Here is a 24,629-nt window from a genome sequence, read left to right on the forward strand (position 1 = left end):
CAAGGGAGGTGTTCGGGACAGTGACAGGGCCCTAGAGACTGACCACATATATCGGCACGCAAGTCCCCTCTCCACCCAAGCTAGGACCAGGAAGGTCCAGGCAATGGGTTCTGATGTCTCAGCATATAGACATGGGCTCACACAAACTCATCCTTAGCTCACAAGGATGGTGAGGTTGCGGACACTACAAGAAGCTATCGAGCTTGAGAGGGTCTAGAACCCCAGTCCAGTAGATTGAGAGGCATGGACGTATTCAATAGGTTATCTCGTCCTTCGTTTTATTCCAAAATGGCTTGCTCTAATGATATGTCAACTTCAATCTTATGAGAGGAATAATATCCAACAGATTTAGTAAATTCAAAAACAAAGTCCTCAGAAGAATATTGGGAGTTAAATGGCTGGACAGGATTAGAAATTAAACTATAAGAGAGATTACTCAAGTGCCATATGTGGATGAGATCATGGTGATAAGGGGTAGATGGAGATGGTTTGGGCATGCTCTTCACACTCCCCGAGAGAGATTAGTTCACCAAACTTTCAGCTTCCACAAGGCACTAGAAGAGTTGGAAGACCCAGACCTACGTGGCTGAGGACTATGAAGCGTGAAGTAGGAGATGATGAATGGAGAACAGACCTACGTGGCTGAGGACTATGAAGCGTAAAATAGGAGATGATGAATGGAAAAGTATTGAATTGAAAGCTCAAGATGGAGATGACTGGCTAAATCTAACAGAGGCCCTATGCGTCAATAGGCATAGGAGATGATGATGATGATGATAAGATAAATGAAATCATAAGTACCTAAATTTTACTCATGGGACGTTGTCAAGTAGTTTAATAATTCCACTAACCTTTGTCTAACACATCTTGGTAGCTTTCCTGTTAGATGACCTACTTAGATCAAAATTACAGGATGTCATAAATGAAAGAGGATGTACAAAATGTCATTGTTTGAAGGTTGAAAGAAAGTATTATAGAAATCAGTTGTCTATTTATCCAACGTTTAACTTGGTAGAATCTTATCAGTCTCGAGAAATTTGATTTTTAACTTTTTGGTTTCCCGAGGTTGAAAGAAAGTATTATAGAAATCAGTTGTCTATCCAACGTCTAACATGGTAGAATCTTATCTGTCTTGAGAAATTAGATTTTTAACTTTTGGGTTTCCCGGGTGTTTAAACAATTTTCTTCCTTTCAAGGTAATATAAACGGCCCAGATCATTTTGGTGTATAGTATATTCTTTCTGTCAGCTGAAGGTAACATAAACTTTGCCAAGTTTGATAGAGCGAAGAAACGACTCGAATCTGGCAACGTCCCAGCTATTTATGCTTCCCCAATAAAAAAAAAAGATCAACCTTCATAACTCGAAGCGAACTACGTCCAACCTCACACGTTTCCCTAAAGCTGCCAAGGTTGAAACTACAGGAAGCAACTTTAGACTCTTAACCTTCAAACCGCCATCAGTTTTAGTGTCTCTACCGACGGGGACGATTTAGTTGGAAATAGATGCTTCTTTATGTTCAAGGGCTGCCCCGGGAGTTTTTGTCATCAAAGATGTACTAGGCTTGCCAAGTTTTTGAGGGCGTGGATAGTATTTTTTTCATGAGGCATTTCTAGAGAAACCTTGAGCTCATTTGAAGCGGGAAAGGACCTTAGGTGGCCGCGGAGGTAGCAGCAGTAGGGGATTCAGCATTATGAAGCTTCATCTGTGGTGGATAATGTGGGAGGGTGGGCTGTGGCACCCTAGCAGTACCAGCTGAACTCGGTTGAGTCCCTTGTTAGGCTGGGAGGAACGTAGAGAGTAGAGGTCCCCTTTTTGTTTTTGTTTCTTTGTTGATGTCGGCTACCCCCCCAAAATTGGGGGAAGGGCCTTGGTATATGTATGTATGTATGTACTACTCCTCTTATAATGCTCTGTTCTAAGGCAGGTTCTTTCGTGGATTAGTTGTCCTCCATAATTCTCTATTTATGGCCACCTATTTTAGCTCTTGGTACCTTCTCCCTTCAGGTCATCTAGCATTCGCTTGCTTTACCGTCCTCTGGGTCTTCGTCCTTCGAATTTACCTCCCAAAATGCTCTTCAGTAACCTGGCTGCTCTGTAAAAATGTATCCTATCCAGTTTCTCTGCCTTCTCTTTATTGTAATTATAGTTCTCTCTTCTCCAGCTGTTCTTAGTTCTTCATTTGTCTCATGGTCTCTCCAACTCATCCACTTCCTCCATGCCTGCATTTGAAATTCTTCCACATGTTTGAGAACCATAATAGTCAGGTCATATATGAATAGAAGTAGAAAAGTTCATTACAGTAATTGTGACAGACAATGATTTACGTACTGTACCGTACCATACGTACATATTAGCCATGGAGGGAAATATTCGCATCAAAATGATTGTAGATTTAGTCGATATGATACATTATTACCCGTTGCCTTGTTCCTTCTATCAAAGGCAGCCTCTTCCACCGAACCTCTTCTCTCCATATCATCCTTCATCTTATCTCGCCATCTAATTCTTTCCCTCCCTCGTGATCTTCTTCCCCATGACAAGTTCCTCCAAAGCCCTCCTCACTCCCTCCCCATTTTCCATCCCCAACACGTGTCCTTTTCCATCCCCAACACGTGTCCTTTTCCATCCCCAACACGTGTCCTTTTCCATCCCCAACACGTGTCCTTTTCCATCCCCAACACGTGTCCTTTTCCATCCCCAACACGTGTCCTTTTCCATCCCCAACACGTGTCCTTTTCCATCCCCAACACGTGTCCTTTTCCATCCCCAACACGTGTCCTTTTCCATCCCCAACACGTGTCCTTTTCCATCCCCAACACGTGTCCTTTTCCATCCCCAACACGTGTCCGGACACCAGCTTAGTCGTTAAATTATCACCTCCGTAATCCTTACTACACCTGCTGTTCTTATTTCATCATTTTCCAATTAGCATTCTCTTTCCTCTTAACCCTTTTACCCCCAAAGGATGTACTGGTACGTTTCACAAAACCCATCCCTTTACCCCCATGGACGTACCGGTCCGTTCTTGCAAAAAAATGCTATAAAATTTTTTTTTTTCATATTTTTGATAATTTTTTGAGAAAAATCAGGCATTTTCCAAGAGAATGAGACCAACCTGACCTCTCTATGACAAAAATTAAGGCTGTTAGAGCAATTTAAAAAAAATATACTGTACTGCAAAATGTGCTGGGAAATAAATAACCCCTTGGGGGTTAAGGGTTGGAAATTTCCAAAGAGCCTGATGGTAAAAGGGTTAATACTATGCTATAGATCTTGATGTTTATTTTAGTTGGCCTTTTCTTATCACATACCACTCTTGCTACCTCCCTCCACATCCCCCATGCTGATTTTATCCTATTCTCAACTTCAGCCTCGCATCCTCCCTCCTGACTTATAGTAGATCCCAAGTATGTAAATTGTTCTACCTGTTTTAGAGCCAAGCCTCTACTTTCATGTGTGGCTATCCTGTCCTTACCATCCTTACTGCTCAACATAACTTCAGTCTTATCCACATTTATCCACATTTACCCTCAAGCCACCCCTTCTCCCTTGTCTCTTGCCGCTCCACAACCCTTCTCTGTAAGTCTTCCTTATTTTCGGTGGCAGCAGCTCTCTTCACTTAACACGTCCAAGACATTTATCCACATTTACCCTCAAGCCACCCCTCTCCCTTGTCTCTCGCCACTCCACAACCCTTCTCTGTAAGTTTTCCTCATTCAGCAACTCCCACAACTCCTCATTTCCGATCTCTTCGCTTGACACGTCCAAGACCTGCAAGAATATGATCGGGCTTAATGCTGACCCCTGGTGTAATTCAACATTATCTTTAAAGGTTTCAGTTTCTCCAACAGCTGTTCTTACTTTTGTCCTTATTCTTTTGTATATCTCTACCACTCTAAACACCTTCTCCTCTTCCTCTTCCCCAAGCACCAAAATCATCACTTTTCTTGGTAATTTATCATAAGCCTTCTCTAGAGCTTCTGGTTTCCCTCTAGTCTCTTTTCCTGGAACTGCCTTACTATAGAGATGGGATCCACAGTCTCTCTCCCCGTTATGAATCGATACTACTGTTTGCCAATCTTTTAATCCCTCTCAATCTTTCATCTAGTACCCTCTCGAAAGCGTTCAAACCATGCTCTCTTAGTTTATGTCTCCTGTAATTACCGTATTCCACGATGTCGCCTTTCTGTTTAAATATATACACCATTAGACTCTCCTTCCAGCCTTCAGGCATTATTTCCTCTTCCCATATTGCTCTCAATACATCGAACATCCATTCTTCCTCCTCTGTAGCTAGTAGACCATTTCAATTTGAAACTGATGGGCCTGGTGCTTTACCATTCTACTCGCTTCACTTGTGTATTCCGTATCTTCGTCAGTGGCCCCTCCACCCTTTTAGGCTTCTCCCAGCTCCTCTTTTTCCTATTCAGTATCCAATAGTTGGTCAAAATATTCCTCTCTGTCTCCTCTTAATGCCATCATCCCCATGCGATATATTTCCATCTCTATTCCTCATAACTACCAGTTGCTTAAAATCCTGTCTTTGCCTTTTCCTCAAGTTTGAATTCTTAGATATCTTATCCTCCTTCCTTTGTCCCTGCCCTTTCAATTGATTGTTCTACCTCTCTACCAATAGTTATACCTAGATTCCTTCTAGGATCTTTTTCTTCTTTGTACCGTTCTGCTCTCTGCGTCTGTCATACTTTCCAGTACTTAGTACTTAACCCTTTTACCGCCAGGCTCTTTGGAAATTTCCAACCCTTAACCCCCAAGGAGTTATTTTTTTCCCAGCACATATTGCAGTATATTTTTATTTAAATTGATCTAACAGCTTTAATTTTCGTCATAGAGAGGTCAGGTTGGTCTCAATCTCTTTGAAAATGCCTGAATTTTCTCAAAAAAATTATCAAAAATATGAAAAAAAAATTTGTATAGCATTTTTTTGCAAGGACATACCGGTACGTCCATGGGGGTAAAGGGATAGGTTTTGTGAAACGTACCAGTACGTCCTTTTTGGGGTAAAAGGGTTAAATGCCTTTTGATATTCTTTTAACTGATTCTTGCATCTCTTTGTCCCACCACCCCTTTTCTCCTTTCGACACCGAATCTGCTGGTTCTTCCCGCTAATTCTTCTGTTTCCCATACGCATATTTATCTCGTACCCAACCAAATATTGTCCTCTTACCCTGTCCAATCTCTAAGGTCGACCTTTCCAGTCGTCTCTCTCTCTTACAATCTTCCTAAATTTCTCACCCTTTTCTCCTGTAAGGTCCCTAACCTTAATTCTAGATATCTTCTTTCTATTGGGTTTTTCTACCTATCGTTTTGAAATCCATCACTGCCAGTCTATATCGTTATCAGATGCTTAGCCAACTTCTGAAACCAGGTGTCCGTTCATGCCAATTTTTAACTCTGAGCCATCTGTAATACATACTGTACTCCTCATTTCTAATTATAAACCCATGGACTCCATCTCTTCTCTTCTCCACTCTAAATAATTCTTTGTTCTTGACAACTCATTTGGATCTTTAAAAGCCCGGTGCTACAAATAAACTGAATGAAAAGCATTTTTACTCTTGAAAATGTCTGACACCATCTATACAGTCCCTTGAGAGCTTAACTTTTTTACGGAGTGTTCCGGTTTGACCTTTACATGGAGCTGTCTTGTTTGACTAACATACCCAAAACGTCTGAATTGACCTTATCATTTAGACTAGCATACCCTAAATGTCAGTATTGACAGTATCATTTTGACTAGCATACCCAAATCAAAATTGTCAGTTGTATAGGACAAATCAGCTTGTTTACTTGTCTAGCTTCCTGAGAACTGTACAGTGTACAGTCCAGTACTTTACCTGTATGTTATGTTTCATAAGTTATTGTTGTGCAAGAATATCTAAACGTCCAAAATTCTTGATATGTTGATATCGCAGTTTATATTCACGTTTCGAAGGTTATTTTGTTTGCAATGTTTACCTACATTATGTAAAAATCCTTGGTGTTCCTCCAGTATAAAACTTGACGGCTGAAAGAGTAATTATAATGGGATATTACTTCAAAGCCGAATGAAGGGAGTGAAAGAGAACTAAAAACTGTAAGACATCAGTGGTGAAAATTTAAATTGAGTGTCCCCAAGCGAGCGCATATTATATAGCCGCCCAAATGTCCTTCAAGTCCGAAGCGCAGATCGTTTTCCACAACGGCTCGGACGGAGGCGGAGAGGGGGAAGGTGGCGGGCAGCAAGCTCCTGGCGTCTCGCCCTCGGGTACGGAGTCAGGTAAAGGCTGTGCTTGAATTAACGAGCTGTGACTTCTCCGCATTAACGCCCCTGCCGCTGCTACGCTCCGAGACCTTCGCAGCCGCTTATTAACAATGCTGATTTGTAGTTAGATAAGAGGTCTGTTCACACGCTGCTTTTGCTGGCTTGTCAAGCCGATAAAGCTTCGTTAACTTTCAGAAGCTGCCTCCTCTCCCCTGGGGAAATAATGTTTTAACATACGACATTTAACATACGTCACTATTATGAGATGTGATGTTTAACATGTGACACTATATTAAGGTGACATGATCTAGGCATTGGTTACAAGATTGACAATGAGTCTCTCTCTCTGCCTCTCTCTTTATCTCTCTCTCTCTCAATGAAGTCAGCAGATTCATATGCTTTTGCCGTACCGTGTTGCTCTCTTACAAGTGAGATGGAATGGTCTGCATGGTACCTTCACGGCAATTTTGATTTGCGTCGAGTTGTCATTGTGAAGTGAACGCAAGTTGGTCTACGTATTGAAGAGTTAACAGAACTATACCAGCATTATATACTTGTGTAATGTTCGGTAAAAATTAGGAATATTATATATTATTTAACTAGCAAGTAATGGAGGTAGACTATTTTGTTAGGGGAAATGGCTAATGCTTTTGCCCCAAGTCTTAAAAATCTTAGATACTTGGCAACCATAGGAATACTAATTTGTTTACTCATATGCCCGTATATTAATCATCATTAATAGTGTTTATGCTGACTAAAGTATATAGTTGTCTTTAACCCTTTTACCCCCAGGCTATTTGGAAATTTCCAACCCTTAACCCCCAGGGGGTTATTTTTTATTCAAGCACATTTTGCAGTATATATTTTTTAAAATTGCTCTAACAGCCTTAATTTTTGTCATAGAGAGGTCAGGTTGGTCTCATTCTCTTGGAAAATGCCTGAATTTTCTCAAAAAATTATCAGAAATATGAAAAAAAAAAATTTTCATAGCATTTTTTGCAAGGACGTACCGGTACGTCCATGGGGGTAAAGGGATGAGTTTTGTGAAACGTACCAGTACGTCCTTTGGGGGTAAAAGGGTTAAATGCAAATAGGTAAGTTAATGAAGTTCATAACTATAGAATTCCTCCAATATTTCGTATAAAACTTGTCGCATCGAGAGACTATCTAATATCGACGTTTATTATCCCTCCAGGAAGCGTACCACCCAACCCTATAGCAGCCAGCAACGCCGCCGAGATGCCAGGATTTCCCGGTATGATGGGCATGCCCATGATGATGACGGGCGGCGGGGGGCCAGGCGGCATGATGCCCAACGACTCCAGGCTGGCCGAGGAGTTCGTCAAGCTGCAGCAAGACTTCTTCAAATGGCAACAGCAGCTCCTGCAAAACCAGCATGTTTTGCACAGTCGCGTGGCTCCCCTGGCTTCGAATCCGCCGCAGCTGCAGAGCGTTGGGGTGAGTACGGTCGTGTGTTAAAGGTTTAAAGGTCGCTCATGAATGGCAGAGGCAAGGGACAGTGACGTTGCCTTATCAAGCAGGACAGTGCCCTAGAGACTGACCATATATACATTTAAGCGCCCAAACCCTTCTCCGTCCGTGCTAGGACCAGGGAAGGCAAGGCAATAGCTGCTCATGATTCAGCAGATACTTTAGACCTATAGGCTCCCCTAAGGATAGTGAGGTTGCAGCGACCAAAGGAACTAACGAGGTTGATGGGGGGACTAACCCAAGTCTTGCGATCACCAGTCAGGGATGTTACCCCATTGGCCAGTTAATCCCCACAACATTATTATTATTATTATTATTATTATTATTATTATTATTATTAAATGCTAAGCTACAACCCTAGTTAGAAATGCAGGATGCTATAAGCCCAGGGGCCCCAACGAGGAAAATAGCCCAGTGAGGAAAGGAAATAAGGAAAAATAAAATATTCTAAGGACAGTAAAAGCATTGAAATGAATATTTCCTATATATACTATAAAAACTTTAACAAAACAAGAGGAAGAGAAACTAGATAGAACAGTGTGCTCGAGTGTACCCTCAAGCAAGAGAACTCCATGTAATTGATTTGAATTATTATTATTATTATTACTACTAGCTAAGCTACAACCCTAGTTGGAAAATCAAAGATGCCATAAGCCCATGGGCTCCAACTGGGGAAAAATAGCCCAGTGAGGAAATAAGGAAATAGATAAACGATCTGAAAAATTAGTAATTAAAATAACATATTTTAAAAACGGTAACGTCATCAATAGTTTATTTCAGTTCGTTATTCCCTTTCCTCACTGGGCTATTTTTTCCCCGTTGGAGCCCTTGGGCTTATAGCCTCCTGCTTTTCCAACTAGGGATGTAGCTTAAGTAATCTCCCCTCTATAATGAAGAGAAAGAATCACTTGGGTAGTGGGAGAGGGTGTAGCCATACCATGGCTAGATGGGGCTGTCATTTTTGACAGGTTGCATACACTAGTAATAATGATAATAACTTTGATCGCTATCCGACAGGTCATGCGCGACATCATGTCCCAGGAGGCTCCCGCGGAAGTCCCGCCCCCCGTCCGGTCTGGTCCCGTGGAGAGAATCATCCCGATCAAGATGGAGATGACCACGACTTCCACCTCGTCTAGTAGCAGCACAAACTTCGGCGGCAATGAGGTGAGTCGGGAAGCCACTGGAGGTATTTTCTGGGGGGACGGACACGGGCCCGTGTTTGGGGACATCTGCTTTTCCAATAACAGAAGGTTTTTGACAGTTTTAGGGAAAGTTTGAATTATTTCCATAAGTTTTGGACAGTTTTAAGGAAAGTTTTAATTATTTCCATAAGTTTTGGACACTTTCAGGAAGAGTTTTAATTATTACCATAAGTTTTTGACAGTTTTAGGGAAAGTTTTAATTATTTCCATAATTTTTTGACAGTTTTGGGAACAGTTTTAATTTTTTCAAAATACTTTGGAGAGTTTTAGGAACAGTTTTCATTTTTCCATATGTTTTTGGACAAGTTAAATTTTTCCATAAGTTTAGGACAGTTTTAGTTATTTCCATAAGTTTAGGACAGTTTTAATTATTTCCATAAGTTTAGGACAGTTTTAATTATTTCCATAAGTTTTGGACAGTTTTAATTATTTCCATAAGTTTAGGACAGTTTTAATTATTTCCATAAGTTTTGGACAGTTTTAGGAACAGTTTTAATTTTTTCAAAATACTTTGGAGAGTATAAGGAACAGTTTTATTTTTTCCATAGGTTTTTTGGACAGTTTTGTTATTACCATGTGTTTTTGATAGTTTTAGGAACAGTTTTAATTTTTTCAATATACTTTGGAGTTTTAGGAAGAGTTTTCATTTTATGTATGTTTTTGGACAGTTTTATTTATTTCCATATGTTTTGGACAGTTTTAACTATTTCCATTTGTTTCGGATACTTTTTAAGGGCATTTTAATTCCATATGTTTTTGAAGATACAATTACAAATTCGCCTAAAAAATTATACTTGCAAACGACTTTTTGGTATATATTGGAAGTTTATACAGGATGCTATATGCCCAAGGAATCCAACAAGGAAAAATAGCCCAATGAGGAAAGAAAACAAGGAAATATGTAGTGTTTCAGCTTGGCTAGTCAAAATAAAACTGGTAATGTACTCATTTTAGCACCGAAAATATTAATATTATAAAAATATATTATTGTTTTGCTGAAAAAATTAAATGAATATTGATATATAGTTTTATATATCTTTTAAATGTATTATATACTAGATTGGTTTGCAGGCACAGATTGTGAGGCTTTATTTATTAATGTCTAGAGACAGTGATTGGCCTAATGGTGAATATAGCAGGGAATCCTTCATTTATGTTAAGAAGACCACCCTTTTTAGACTGCCCTTACTTTGTTCTGAAGCCTTAGGGATGAAAGGGACAGGGAATCCTTCCTTCTTCTTCTAAGAGACCTCCCTTGAGAGAGAATGAAAAGAACAAGACTAATAACCTGCCTTTCATTACTTCAGAAGCCTTAGGGATGAAAGGGACAGGGAATCCTTCATTTATGTTAAGAAGACCACCCTTTTTAGAATGACCTGACTTTAATTTTAAAGCCTTAGGGATGAATAGAACAGGGATTCCTTCATTTATATTATAAAAGACCCCCCTTTTTATAATGCCCTGACTCTGCATCTAAAGCCTCAGAGGTATGAATAGGGCAGGGAATCCTTCATTAATATTAAAAAGACCACCCTTTTTAGAATGCCCTTACTTTGATTTTAAAGCCTTAGGGATGAATAAAGCAGGGAATTTTTCATTTATATTATAAAAGACCACCCTTTTTAGAATGCCTTTAAGTTATAACTCGAACCGTCTCTCTCTTTCGCAGCTTCGTCCGAGCGCCGCGCCGGGACGCCTGAGTCAGAGCATGCAGGACATCACGATTTCAGACGCCGGGCAGCCGGGACTGAGTAGCAGCAGACTTGTCAGTCAGCAGATGCCGAGTCAGAGAAGGTATAGGTATCTTCTATACGTGTTTATCTATACGTATGGCAGAATAAGATCTACAGGCATTTTCCTAGCTGTATAAAATGCTCTGTATCAAAAACTTACTTTTAAGAACCAAGATGATGATGGGCAGTCCTACATGTACTGTATTTTAATACATCTATTTATACAGTATAAAATGATAGATTTTACAATTGATTTTGATTCTTTGCCTATTATGGAAAAGTTAGTGTCTTTTATTTAACACTTTTACCCCCAAAGGACGTACTGGTACGTTTCACAAAACCCATCCCTTTACCCCCATGGACGTAGCGGTACGTCCTCGCAAAAAAATGCTATAAAAAATATTTTTTTCATAATTTTGATAATTTTTTTTAGAAAATTCAGGCATTTTCCAAGAGAATGAGACCAACTTGACCTCTCTAAGACAAAAATTAAGCCTGTTAGAGCAATTTAAGAAAAAATATACTGCAAAATGTGCTGGGAAAAAAATAGCCTCTTGGGGGTTAAGGGTTTGAAATTTCCAAAGAGCCTGGGGGTAAAAGGGTTAATACATCTATTTATACAGTATAAAATAATACAGATTTTACAATTGATTTTTATTCTTGGCCTATTATGGAAAAGTTAGTCTTTTATTTAAATGAGCAAAATTCCATCTGTAAGAGTAGTCGTTTGTCAAAGTTTCGTATAAAATCTTGTAATTGGTAAACTCCGCTCTCACGTACGTACCTTCCGCAGGTGGCCCAACGAACCCAACGTTAGCGTAGGCGCTTGGAACGAGAGACCCTCGCAGCCCGTGGGCGTCTACCGCGACCAGGACTATGTCACCTCCAGCCCGAAATCGCGGTCTACGCAAGACCTCTCCTCCGCCGGTCCGGTGGGACCGGGGACGCACTACCAGCAACGTCCCGCACCGGCTGCCTACCAGCCCCCAGCACCGGCTGCCTACCAGCCCCCCGCACCGGCTGCCTACCAGCCCCCCGCACCAGCTGCCTACCAGCCCCCCACACCAGCTGCCTACCAGCCCGCTCAAACCGACGCTCAAGCACCACAGCAGTTTGCTCAACCCCAGGTCCCGCAGCCGCAGGCCCCCGTACACGCTCAGCAGTTCCAGGCCCTCCCCCCACAGCAGCAGAAGCAGTTCGCCCAGTTCCTGCAGCAGCAGCAACAACGGCAGGAGCCAGACCGAGCGACTTTCTGGCGAGACTTCGACGCCAAGAAGGGAAGCGCCGACGAGGCCGATTCCGCCAGACCCCAGTACCGGAATTCCTACCAGGAGCCGGTGTCTTCTCAGGTAAAGGTTTGGCCGAGCCGTTTCTTCAAGTCGGCGATGGATGTCCGTAGAGGTTCTTGATTTTTCCAGAAATAGAAATATATTACACACGAATTTTTCAAAGAATGTCATATATCTTATATTTTTTTTCCATGGATCTATATTACAGTATTATTGTTACTAGCTAAGCTACAACCATAATTGGAAATACAGGATGCTATAAGCCAAAAGGATCCAACAGGGAAAAATAGCCCAGTTAGGAAAGAAAACGAGGAAATAAACTACAAGAGAAGTAATGAACAATCAAAATAAAATATTTTAAGAACATTAACGTGAAATTATATCTTTCATATATAAACTATAAAAACTTTAAAAAAAAAAGAGAGAGATAAGCAAGATAGAATATTGTGCCCAAGTGCACCCTCAAGCAAGAGAACTCTAACCCAAGACAGTGGGAGGCCATGGTACAGAGGCTATGGCACTACCCAAGACTAGAGAACAATGGTTTGATAACAGAGTGTCCTTCTCCTAGAAGTGCTGCTTTATCATAGCTAAAGAGTCTCTTCTACCTTTACCAAGTGGAAAGTAGCCACAGAAGAAAGATAATGTAGTAGTTAACCCCTTGAGCGAAGAAGAACTGTTTGGTAAGCTCACTGTTGTCAGGTGTACGAGGACAGAGGAGAATATGTAAAGAATACGCCTGGGCACCAGCTGCCTATTGAGATGCTACCACTAGATTGTTGTTGGGTCCTTTGATCAGATATTACTACATTGGATCCCTCTGGTTACGGCTCATTTTCCCTTTGCTTACACGTACACCGAATAGTCTGGCCTATTCATTACACATTCTCTCCTTTCCTCATACATCTGACGACACTGAAATTACCAAACAATTCTTCTTCACTCAAGGGGTTAACTACCGCAATGGAATTGTTCAGTGGCTACTTTCCTCTTTATATGGGTAGAAAAGACTCTATCTATGGTAAGAAGCTCTTCTAGGAGAAGGACATTATTCTCTACTCTTGGGTAGTGACATAGCCTCTGATATCTGTACATTGATAAGATTTAGCAACCTGCGTTGTTAACTATAACACGGATTGAAACCTTAAGTTGTTGATTTATCTGCGATAGTATTTTGCTTTTCATAAATTGAAAGGGGAAGAGCGAGAGAGGGTGTGGCGTTATTGCTGAGTGAATGGATGACAGGTAAAGTAGTGGAATGGAAGGAGATATCATCTAGGTTAATGTGGGTAAGGGTTAGATTGGGTAGGGAATGTTGGGCGTTTGTTAGTGCGTATGGGCCAGGTAGTGAGAAAAGTGAAGAAGAGCGGAATGAGTTCTGGAATGAATTAACTAGGTGTGTAGAAGGACTGAGTAGAAGGAATTATGTAGTTGTTATGGGTGACTTAAATGCTAGAGTGGGCGCTGGAGAGGTAGAAGGTGTCATTGGTAAGTATGGCGTACCAGGTGAAAATGAGAGTGGTGAGAGACTGGTAGATATGTGTTGAGCAAGAGATGGTAATAAGTGCTAGCTTCTTTAAAAAGAAAGATAAAAATAAGTATACATGGGTAAGAGTGGCAAATGGAAGAGTAGTAGAAAGGGCATTAATGGATTATGTGTTGATAACTAAAAGAATGTTTGGAAGATTGAAAGACGTGCACGTGTTTAGGGGTATGGCTAACGGTATGTCTGATCATTTTTTGGTGGAAGGAAAATTAGTTGTAGCAAAAGAGTGGGGGAATAGAGTAGGTGGATGTAAAAGGGAGGTAGTGAGGGTTGAAGAGCTGATAAAACCGGGGGTAAAAAGTAAATATCAGGAAAGGTTGAAAATGGCATATGACGAGGTGAGAGTAAGAGAAACTGGTAATTTAGAGGAGGAGTGGAAGTTAGTAAAAGAAAATTTTGTTGGGATTGCAAGTGATGTATGTGGGAAGAAGGTTGTTGGAGGCAGCATGAGGAAGGGCAGTGAATGGTGGAATGAAGGAGTGAAGGTAAAAGTGGAAGAGAAAAAGAGGGCTTTTGAAGAATGGCTGCAGAGTAATAGTATAGAGAAGTATGAAAAATATAGAGAGAAAAAGGTGGAAGTAAAGCGCAAGGTACGTGAGGCAAAGAGGGCAGCTGACCTGAGGTGGGGTCAGGGACTGGGTCAGTCATATGAAGAGAATAAGAAGAAGTTTTGGAAAGAAGTGAAGAGAGTAAGGAAGGTCGGCGCAAGAATTGAAGAGACAGTGAAAGATGGAAATGGAAGGTTGTTAAAAGGAGAGGAGGCAAGGAAAAGGTGGGCGGAATATTTTGAAAGTTTGCTGAATGTTGAGGATAATAGGGAGGCAGATATAATTGCTGTTCCAGGTGTTGAGGTGCCAGTGATGGGAGATGAGAATGAGAGAGAGATTACAATAGAGGAAGTGAGGAGAGCACTAGATGAAACGAGAGTAGGAAAAGCATCTGGTATGGATGGTGTGAAAGCTGAGATGTTGAAGGAAGGGGGTGTGACTGTACTTGAATGGTTGGTGAGATTGTTTAATATGTGTTTTGTGTTGTCAATGGTACCAGTAGATTGGGTTTGTGCATGTATTGTACCACTATATAAGGGTAAGGGAGATGTGCATGAGTGTTGTAATTCAAGAGGTATTAGTTTGTTAAGCATAGTTGGAAAAGTGTATGGTAGAGTAATGATTAATAGGATCAAGGATAAAACAGAGAATGCAATCTTAGAAATACAGGGTGGTTTTAGAAGAGGTAGGGGTTGTATGAATCAGATTTTTACAGTAAGGCAGACATGCGAGAAATATTTAGCAAAAGGTAAGGAGGTGTATGTTGCGTTTATGGATCTGGAGAAAGCATATGATAGAGTTGATAGGGAAGCAATGTGGAATGTGATGAGGTTATATGGAGTTGGTGGAAGGTTGTTGCAAGCAGTTAAAAGTTTCTACAAAGGTAGTAAAGCATGTGTTAGAATAGGAAATGAAGTGAGTGATTGGTTTCCGGTGAGAGTGGGGCTGAGACAGGGATGTGTGATGTCGCCGTGGTTGTTTAACTTGTATGTTGATGGAGTGGTGAGAGAGGTGAATGCTCGAGTGCTTGGACGAGGATTAAAACTGGTAGGAGAGAATGATCATGAATGGGAGGTAAATCAGTTGTTGTTTGCGGATGATACTGTACTGGTAGCAGACACAGAAGAGAAGCTTGACCGACTAGTGACAGAATTTGGAAGGGTGTGTGAGAGAAGGAAGTTGAGAGTTAATGTGGGTAAGAGTAAGGTTATGAGATGTACGAGAAGGGAAGGTGGTGCAAGGTTGAATGTCATGTTGAATGGAGAGTTACTTGAGGAGGTGGATCAGGTTAAGTACTTGGTGTCTATTGTTGCAGCAAATGGTGGAGTGGAAGCAGATGTACGTCAGAGAGTGAATGAAGGTTGCAAAGTGTTGGGGGCAGTTAAGGGAGTAGTAAAAAATAGAGGGTTGGGCATGAATGTAAAGAGAGTTCTATATGAGAAAGTGATTGTACCAACTGTGATGTATGGATCGGAGTTGTGGGGAATGAAAGTGATGGAGAGACAGAAATTGAATGTGTTTGAGATGAAGTGTCTAAGGAGTATGGCTGGTGTATCTCGAGTAGATAGGGTTAGGAACGAAGTGGTCAGGGAGAGAACGGGTGTAAGAAATGAGTTAGCGGCTAGAGTGGATATGAATGTGTTGAGGTGGTTTGGCCATGTTGAGAGAATGGAAAATGGTTGTCTGCTAAAGAAGGTGATGAATGCAAGAGTTGATGGGAGAAGTACAAGAGGAAGGCCAAGGTTTGGGTGGATGGATGGTGTGAAGAAAGCTCTGGGTGATAGGAGGATAGATGTGAGAGAGGCAAGAGAGCGTGCTAGAAATAGGAATGAATGGCGAGCGATTGTGACGCAGTTCCAGTAGGCCCTGCTGCTTCCTCCGGTGCCTTAGATGACCGCGGAGGTAGCAGCAGTAGGGGACTCAGCATTATGAAGCTTCTTCTGTGGTGGATAATGTGGGAGGTTGGGCTGTGGCACCCTAGCAGTACCAGCTGAACTCGGTTGAGTCCCTGGTTAGGCTGAAGGAACGTAGAGAGTAGAGGTCCCCTTTTTGTTTTGTTTCATTGTTGGTGTCGGCTACCCCCCAAAATTGGGGGAAGTGCCTTGGTATATGTATGTATGATAAATTATTTGAAAATTTACAATATAATGGATTCATTTATCCCATAATTTCATGGCAAAAAGCTTTCAATTTTAAGTTTACAACAATTTCAAATAATATAACTTAGATATGGCTGTATAGACTGTGCAAATCTCTATTTCGATTTTTAAATACAGTACTATTTACAGTATTGTAGTAATTGATCATAGTGAAATTTAGTTCATTCTTGAGCCTTTACTTTTCTAGACAGAATATCGATTTACATTTTTCTTATGATTTCGTGGCTTGTAATTTTAAAGTTTAAAACTACTTTGAACTCTATAATATGAGATATGGCTGTATACTGTGTAGTTGTTTTAATACATCACTTTAAACAATCGTAAACTATAATTACTAATTCACATCCTTACAGGATCGTAAACTATAAGTACTAATTCACATCCTTCTTACAGGACGAACCCTCAAAGCCCCTGACCTACTTCGGACAAGACGTCCAAGTGCAGGATCCCCCGATGACCTACTATTACAACGGCGACGGGGCCGCCAAGCCGGCAGGCAGCTCGTTCGTGTCGTCGAGACCCAAGGCTGCCGAAACAGAAGCGGCTGGTCCCCGCTACACCTCGGTCGTGACCGTATCCCCCGACAAGGAGGTGTCTCCAGGTGGGGAAGCCGTGACCAAAGATAAAGTGAAGTCCGTCGTCCAGCTGAACAACGACCCGCCGCGAAACGTGCCGAGGCAGGTCGCTCCGGTCGTCCGCGGCTTCCGGCAACCTGGAGAGGACAAGGCTGGTGCTCAGGGAAGCACTTTCCACAGCAAGATCATCAACAGCGCCAGTAAAGCTCAGCCGCAGCCAACCTCAAACGCCACGTCATCGTCATCTTCTGTCGCTCCGGCCAGGGGACCCTCTCCACCACAGAGCGTTCCAATTCCAGACGCCCCGACTGCCGCCAGGCTGGTCGCCGCTGTCTCGCAGCCTGCTCCTCGCGGTCCTTCGCCCGCACCGGCACTGTCTTCCTCCACGCGCGTCTCCCCGCCAAAGATGGGCCCGTCCCAGGGGGCTCCCTCGAGAACCTCGCCTTCTCCACGGTCGAGTCCCTCATCTGGACCCGCTTTCGCCGGGGTGCAGTTGAAGCCGGTGCCCGCAGCCCTGAGAGCCTCTCCCCCCTCCGACGTCTTTTCTCCCCCGCCTGCTCCCGTCCTTCCTCCTGCTCCACCCGCTGCCAGTCAGAGTGGAGGAGCACCGCCTCCACCCCCACCTCCAGCTCCCCCGATGGCTCCGCCTCCACCCCCACCCATGGCAGGAGCCCCCGAGAGGCGAACCGCTTCGGGAAAACGCATCGTGTCCGCCAAGACCGGCCCGGAGCTGGACGCTAGGGAGGAGCTAATGGTGGCCATCAAAAACCACGGTGGCCTGAGTGGCCTTCGCAGGACCGGAAATTACGCCTTCAGCAACGAGTCTTCTTAGAGAGTCGCGCGAATCTCCTCAAAGGATTCGGTCGCAGGACCTCCACTTTGGAACCAAATATTTGAGAGGAATCATTGAATTTGTCCGTGTTTTTTTTTCAATGGGTGAAAAACAAAGAGGAGGAGAATCTTGTGTATTTTCCATATTGGATAACCATGTGCGTCTCCTGATATCATTTGTGTGTCATATAGGTAATAAATTATATATTCATACTAACATTTACTGCATAAGAGCTGGCTGCATTTACGTCTGGTGGTATCTACGCACGTCTTCCTTCCTCTCCCCTGAGACCGACGGCGCTTCCTTCGTCGCGTCTTGTCTCAAACCATTGCCTTGTCAGAGCTTGTTATCATTGAAGATGTTGCCTTGTACATACTAAATATTATTAACCTTTCTTTTGGGGGAGAGAGAATACTTTTCTATTTGTAGGATAAAGCTGAAAATATCTATAACGTAAGCATTATGATGTAGATAAAGTCGATAGGTGTAAATGCAGCCAGCCAGGTATGCCAGACATAATACTGGATGTATGAGCGATATATATGGACGTATATTAATATGTATTCAGTATGTATATACATGTATAAGTATATATTTAGACCCTACACATATTTGACATGTGTATATAGCTCTAAGTGCTCTTTCGACCCGACGTGACGACATTGGGACTTTTGTTATATGTAAAGCTTCTCTTCATTTTTCCAGCACTTTTGAAAAGTTCATATTACTGTATTTTTGGATGATATCAATTAAAATTGATATAAATAGGGTATGTAATTAGTTTGAGACAGTCGACGCTTCCCCCTGGCGGATCGTAACGTAAACAAAATCCACCTTTTTGAGTAGTGCCTCTGATTCAGGCAGCTGACAGGGGACGTGGGATTTTCTCGTTCGTTTATACTGCATCGAAAAGCCTTTAACGCTGGAACAACTTATAAATCATTCATTTCTTATGCTTCTTTTCTCTAAGAGTGATGTGTACAGCATGGATAACCATTATTTACAAGTGATAGAGAGAGGAGTTAGTGTTTCATCTATTTGCGATTGATCGGATGTCTGCGTAGGCATTTCTCCGCCCTTCTATCCAGCTGATACATTGCGTATGAACTTATTAAACACTTGTACAGATTCATTTAGGTTTATTTTATATTAAGGGCCCCTCGAGTAAGGCGTATCTTGTGAGCTTTACCCAGGACGGACGATTTTGAAGGTAGGGACGAGTCTGCCTGACGTGTTATCTTTCGAACCACTTTATTTAACTCAAAATAAGTATAGTAAGTTAAAGACTCGATGGAGATCACTGAAGTCCGGTAACTTGACCTTGCCTTTCCTTAGTTGGTGCTAGCGTGTAAGCCTTCGTCAAAAGTTTGCGCGAGGGGCGGCTGCGTTTCAGACGACTGCCCTCCGCTCGCGAAACTCTTCCATTGAGCTGCAAAGTTAAGTTAGGCGCGAGGATTCGCGTAAGTTAGAATGATTATTTATGAATTTATGAAAGATGCAAAACGTAACCACGTTCTAAAGAAGACTCAATTTTTGTTATGTTTTTCTTTACGCTGAATTGTACTTTAGGAAAGATGTCTTTTGTGGGGGAAATGTTTCGTTGTTTATTTCTAACAAGGTACTGTACTGTATTGCATTTCTGTACGTTGTACGCCTCTCGTTACTGCTGGTCACTTGCTCCCAAGTTAGGGTCTGAAATTCAGGCAGAGATGAGTATAAGAAAAAAAAGTGCCTTAATAACTTGGACCCCTTTTTTTGTGAGAATCTGCCGGAACTTTTTTGTGTACTACTCAACAGCATGATGTTTTTTGTATATTAAATATAGTACTGTAATGAATAAGCAAGAGAGAAGACGACTGAAATTAAGGTCATACAAATTTTCTTGCGAAAGAAATGACTTTTTCCCAACTTCTATTTGTCTAAGAGGAACAGGAGGCCTCACTTCTGCTGACTCAACAGTACTGTAGAAGAAACAGCCCTCACGAAAACCATCTGTAAATAGAAAAAATATAAACTTATTTGAAAAACTCTGTGAACTATTCATTCACGGTTGATCGAGCGCCAACATTGCAATGCGACTAAAATATGCCGTCAGATTTATAGCAGTCTTACGTATTACTTTAGAAGGTGTATCACTGAGTATTAAAAGTGTTTTCAGTAAGTGATTCATAAAAACCTTAGAAACGGCTAGATATATTGCGGACTGAAAAATAACCCCCGCGTAGCGCATCAACCCTGAATAAGTAGACACGCCTGTATATATATTTCATGGTTCAGTTTGTATCTTTATATACATATAAATATATACATACTGTATTATTACAATTATGATTATTATTATTATATTCAGATAACCTAAATACAGACAAAGTCTAAACCCGTTTTATTTTCCTTTTGAACTTGCAAAATTAGTTATGTTGATCCTCAATTACTATTTTATGATTATGTTGGCTCCTGAATATGTGTTCTATGATTATTCATGTTGGCTCGTTAATATGTGGTCTAGGATTGTTTATGTTGGCTCATTAATATGTGGTCTATGATTATTCATGTTGGATCCTCAATTACTGTTCTATGATTATGTTGGCTCCTTAATTTGTGGCCTATGTTTATGTTGGATTATCAATTTGTGTTCTGTAATTATTCATGTTGGCTCAATATGTTTCCTTCTATGATTGCTTTAGTTGCCCGCAGAGGGAAAACTGTAGGCAAAAATTACTTACGTGATACGTTTCTTTCTCGAATTGAAGAAAGCGAGTACTGTATGTTGAAGAGAAAATATTAATTTTATTTAATTTAGCCACAAAGACTTGAAACTGGAAGTGTTTTAACATCCATGGGTGTGTATGTTGCCCAATGCCCCACTATTGTCATCACCGGACTACATAAAAAAGTTCCATTGGATACCCTGTACCTACTCATGTCGCGAGAATAGTCTCGGCCTTATCACTTTAGCGTCTCTTTGGATTTAAACAGTAAGATTTGATAGTGCAGAGAGATTTTGGGCTTGATCGGTAATGCTGCAGAATAATTTGTTTGCTCCTACACAAAATGAAACCATCTTCTTTAATAAGACTTATGATTTTAGTGAAAGCTTGGACAGGTATTAAAAATATAATGAGTTACAGGTATTATATAATTACAGTCTGCTAGACACTTGCTTTTGACTGGCTATTTCAATTCTTTCCTTTCGCTTTCCAGGTGAATGGGTAAGTGTGCCGACAGGCTATTTTGTTTTGGGTAAACCTGGGTATATTGAATTAATGTACAGGGATATACAAATGTTTTGGGTGAGCCGCAAATATGTACTTTGTGTGGGAGACGTTTATCTTCCAAGGGCATCACTAGTTTTACATCGGCAGAGGAAAGTTTTTTGGCCGCTGTTAGGACTTCTAAGGTCACCTCTTCTGAGAGAGAGAGAAACGATGCGATGGGGTGAACCAACGAAAACTGGAAAAGTGTTTTGGTACGCAACACGGGGTTTACGCTCCCACTGGTGGTTCTCAGTCTCGAGCATGCATGCTGTTGGTTAACCCTTTTACCCCCAAGGACGTACTGGTACGTTTCACAAAACCCATCCCTTTACCCCCATGGACGTACCGGTACGTCCTTGCAAAAAAATGCTATAAAATTTTTTTTTTCATATTTTTGATAATTTTTTGAGAAAATTCAGGCCTTTTCCAAGAGAATGAGACCAACCTGACCTCTCTATGACAAAAATTAAGGCTGTTAGAGCAATTTAAAAAAAATATATACTGCAAAATGTGCTGGGAAAAAAATAACCCCCTGGGGGTTAACGGTTGGAAATTTCCAAATAGCCTAGGGGTAAAAGGGTTAAGTTGAAGGGCACTGCTCTTCGCTTCCTTCCCTTGGGCAATTGAGGTACACCTTGGTCTCTCTCCCTTTGGTTCACTCCCCTGGGTGATTAAGGTACATCTTGGTCTCTCTCCCTTAGAATACTTCGGTCCCGAATGGAGAGAAATTGCCTTATGGAGTTAGATGAGCCGACAATTTTATGAGTGACAGGACATTCCTTTATGCGAGCGTGATCATGAACATGTTCTATTCATGATCTGTCAGTGATAGAGCGTTCCCTCTATTATTGTTTTCCTGGTTACCACCGATGACGCTCTCACGAGCTTGCAATTGATGGAACGATATCACCTGTTACCTGTTCTTTCCCTTCATGGCCAGTCTAAGCAGCGGTAAGTTCTCGTGACTTGTGCTGAGAACGTTTGCAAATGAGCGTCGAGATGCCCCATTGCATGGATGCATTCGACAGCAGAAGCTCCATTATTCTGTACTTGATCAGTCTCTGGCGGCAGGAGGGCCTAAAAGCAGTTGAACTTCCGAAAGAGATGCTGATTGTTAATAGAGGCCCTGCTTCAATCTTTTCAAGGTGTACATCAGGTCCTAGTCTCGGTTCTCAACCATGTAGGCCTAGGGCTTCCAACTCTTCTAGTGCCTTCCGGAGCCCTGCTAAACATTTGGTGAACTAATATCTCTTAGGGGGTACGAATAGCATGCCAAAATCATCACCATCTACCCCTCATCAGGACCTCATCCACATATGGCACTCGAGTAAGCTCTCTCATAGTTTAATTTCTAATCCTGTCCTGCCATTTAACTCTCAATATTTTACTTAGAGCTTTGTTCTCAAATCTTAGAGCTTTGTTCTCAAATCTTCCTAATCTATTGAAGATTGTTTCATTGTCATACCATGACTCGTTTCCATAGAATAACACCGATCTTACCAAACTGATATATCGCCTGATTTTTATATGTAATTTCAGGCGATTTGATTTCCAAATTTTATTTAGATTTCAGGTGTGAGAATTCTCTGCGGGCAAGATGGTCAAGCAAGATCCTGCCTCCCAAACTCTCGATAGAGGAAATTCTATACTGTATGATCAAGGGTGTAAGTCTCTCTCTTCTCATTGATCCCGGAGTTCCTTCAGGCAGCTTTCTGCATCAACCATTGGTTTGCCTACGTCGCTGCTGCTGTGCTCGAAACGTTGACAAAGAATGAGAAATTGGTTCTTTCAGGTCTGTTGTGGTCACCTACATCGCCAATACTGTACTAACCCTTTTACGTTGATTCAACATGCGTCGGTTCCAACCTTACGTCTCTCGTTCCCAAGTATGAAAGACGATAATGAAATCAGTCGCGTCGTTTTTCTAGACTTTATATCGGTCTCCAAGTTATAAAATGATTATTTTAACCCTTTTACACCCAGGCTCTTTGGAAATTTCCAACCCTTAACCCCCAAGGGGTTATTTTTTTCCCAGCACATTTTGCAGTATATTTTTTTTTAAATTGCTCTAACAGCCTTAATTTTTGTCATAGAGAGGTCAGGTTGGTCTCATTCTCTTGGAAAATGCCTGAATTTTTTCAAAAAATTATCAAAATATGAAAAAAAAAAATTTTATAGCATTTTTTTGCAAGGACGTACCGGTACGTCCATGGGAGTAAAGGGATGGGTTTTGTGAAACGTACCAGTACGTCCTTTGGGGGTAAAAGGGTTAATTGTACAGGACTTTACTTTCTATGTAAGCTCATTTATATAAATACTGTATCTGGTGTCTGTAAAATGGTAGCCGGTTAGAAGTACCTTTTCATGTTCAGTACTTGTATAAGGAATGTGTAAGTCATTTTGTAGGTAGGAAATTTGACCTACATTGAAAATCGACTTAATTCGAGTCTCCGGAAACTAATCGGCAACGTAGGGCTTAATATTACTGTACTCGAGACCTTGGCAAAGTACAAGAATTTAGTTATGTCAATGTCGATATAGAGGAATATCGTGGTTCTGGAAGCTGGAGACTACGTCCCTTTTCCTCAGGGGGACTTGAAGCATGACTCTTTCACCTACTGTGCAGTTGAAGCACGACTCTTTCACCTACTGTGCAGTTGAAGCACGACTCTCACCTAATGCGCAGTTGAAGCGTGACTCTTTCACCTACTGTGCAGTTGAAGCATGACTCTTTCACCTACTCTGCAGTTGAAGCATGACTCTTTCACCTACTGTGCAGTTGAAGCATGACTCTTTCACCATACACTGTAATGCCATTGGGCAATGGGGAAGCGGCAACATGGTGAAGAGAAGTGTGTGTGGAAGAAGCCTTTCGGGACAAATACCTCCTGTTATTCGTAGTTCTTTGTCCTCTCGCTTTCTCTCCGATGGTGTTTCCGAGTTAGCCTTTGAAATCGCTGAGAGCTCTGTCCTTATCGGCATTCGACATCCTTCAGGGTGGTTTTCTGGGTTTCTGCAGCCAACTCTTCCAAGTACAGGAGTCGGTTAGGAAATAGAAATCAGTCGTTGAGTACTTCCTCTTTCCCGTTATCCCTAGGGTATTGTATGAAGCATGGTTTATAATGTGGGAGAGGGTTTTTATGATTGCATGCCCTTGCAGTCATCAACCACAGTTATTGGTGATGGGCCTAAACTTTGATTTAACAGTCTAACTGCAAGGCAGCAGTTTCTATAGTTATTGGCAGGGGACTTTAGCCTTTTGCTAAAAAGCAAGACTGCAAGGCAGCAACTGTCTTTTTCGTCGCATGATGAAATCCTCGAAATAGCGATCTAGAACACTAGAGCAAGTGGGAGTACGCCGTGCATAAAGCGCTACAAAACAAGGAAATGGGCAGCCATATTGGATCCAGTATTAGTACGGGAAGGGGATCCACCGGGTACCTTGATAACGGCTCCCCTTCAATTTCGCCACTCTTCCCCCTCAGAGCAAAAACTCTATTCGGGGTGAAGATTGGCACGTGTCGTATCAAGAAATACGTCCCCTGATATTATGCGATATCCTTAAATATAATTTTAAGGATACTCTGCCAGGAGTTAGAATTCTGGAGACCTGTGGTCAATTCTCTGGGAGTATCACTGTAGCCAAATATCCCTTAGAAAGCTGTCTATAGGAAGCTTCCATCAGGACACTATGGCCATCTCACCCAAAAATAGATTTTGCGCTTCGCTTCAA

At 41.7% G+C, this 24,629-nt stretch overlaps 1 protein-coding gene across 1 annotated transcript in view; it reads left to right on the forward strand.

The window, feature by feature from the left end:
* LOC137633916 (serine-rich adhesin for platelets-like) overlaps nt 1–20,019 on the forward strand; it is a 94,119-nt gene extending 74,100 nt beyond the window's left edge. The window contains 5 exon segments of the mRNA XM_068366152.1: nt 7,460–7,722; nt 8,773–8,922; nt 10,630–10,754; nt 11,487–12,042; nt 16,629–20,019. Of these exon segments, the coding sequence (XP_068222253.1) occupies nt 7,460–7,722; nt 8,773–8,922; nt 10,630–10,754; nt 11,487–12,042; nt 16,629–17,642 (2,108 nt within the window). The 3' untranslated portion in view covers nt 17,643–20,019.
* The last annotated feature ends 4,610 nt before the right edge of the window (nt 20,020–24,629 follow it).

Source organism: Palaemon carinicauda, chromosome 43 (assembly GCF_036898095.1).
Source record: "Palaemon carinicauda isolate YSFRI2023 chromosome 43, ASM3689809v2, whole genome shotgun sequence".
Lineage (NCBI taxonomy): Eukaryota > Metazoa > Arthropoda > Malacostraca > Decapoda > Palaemonidae > Palaemon > Palaemon carinicauda.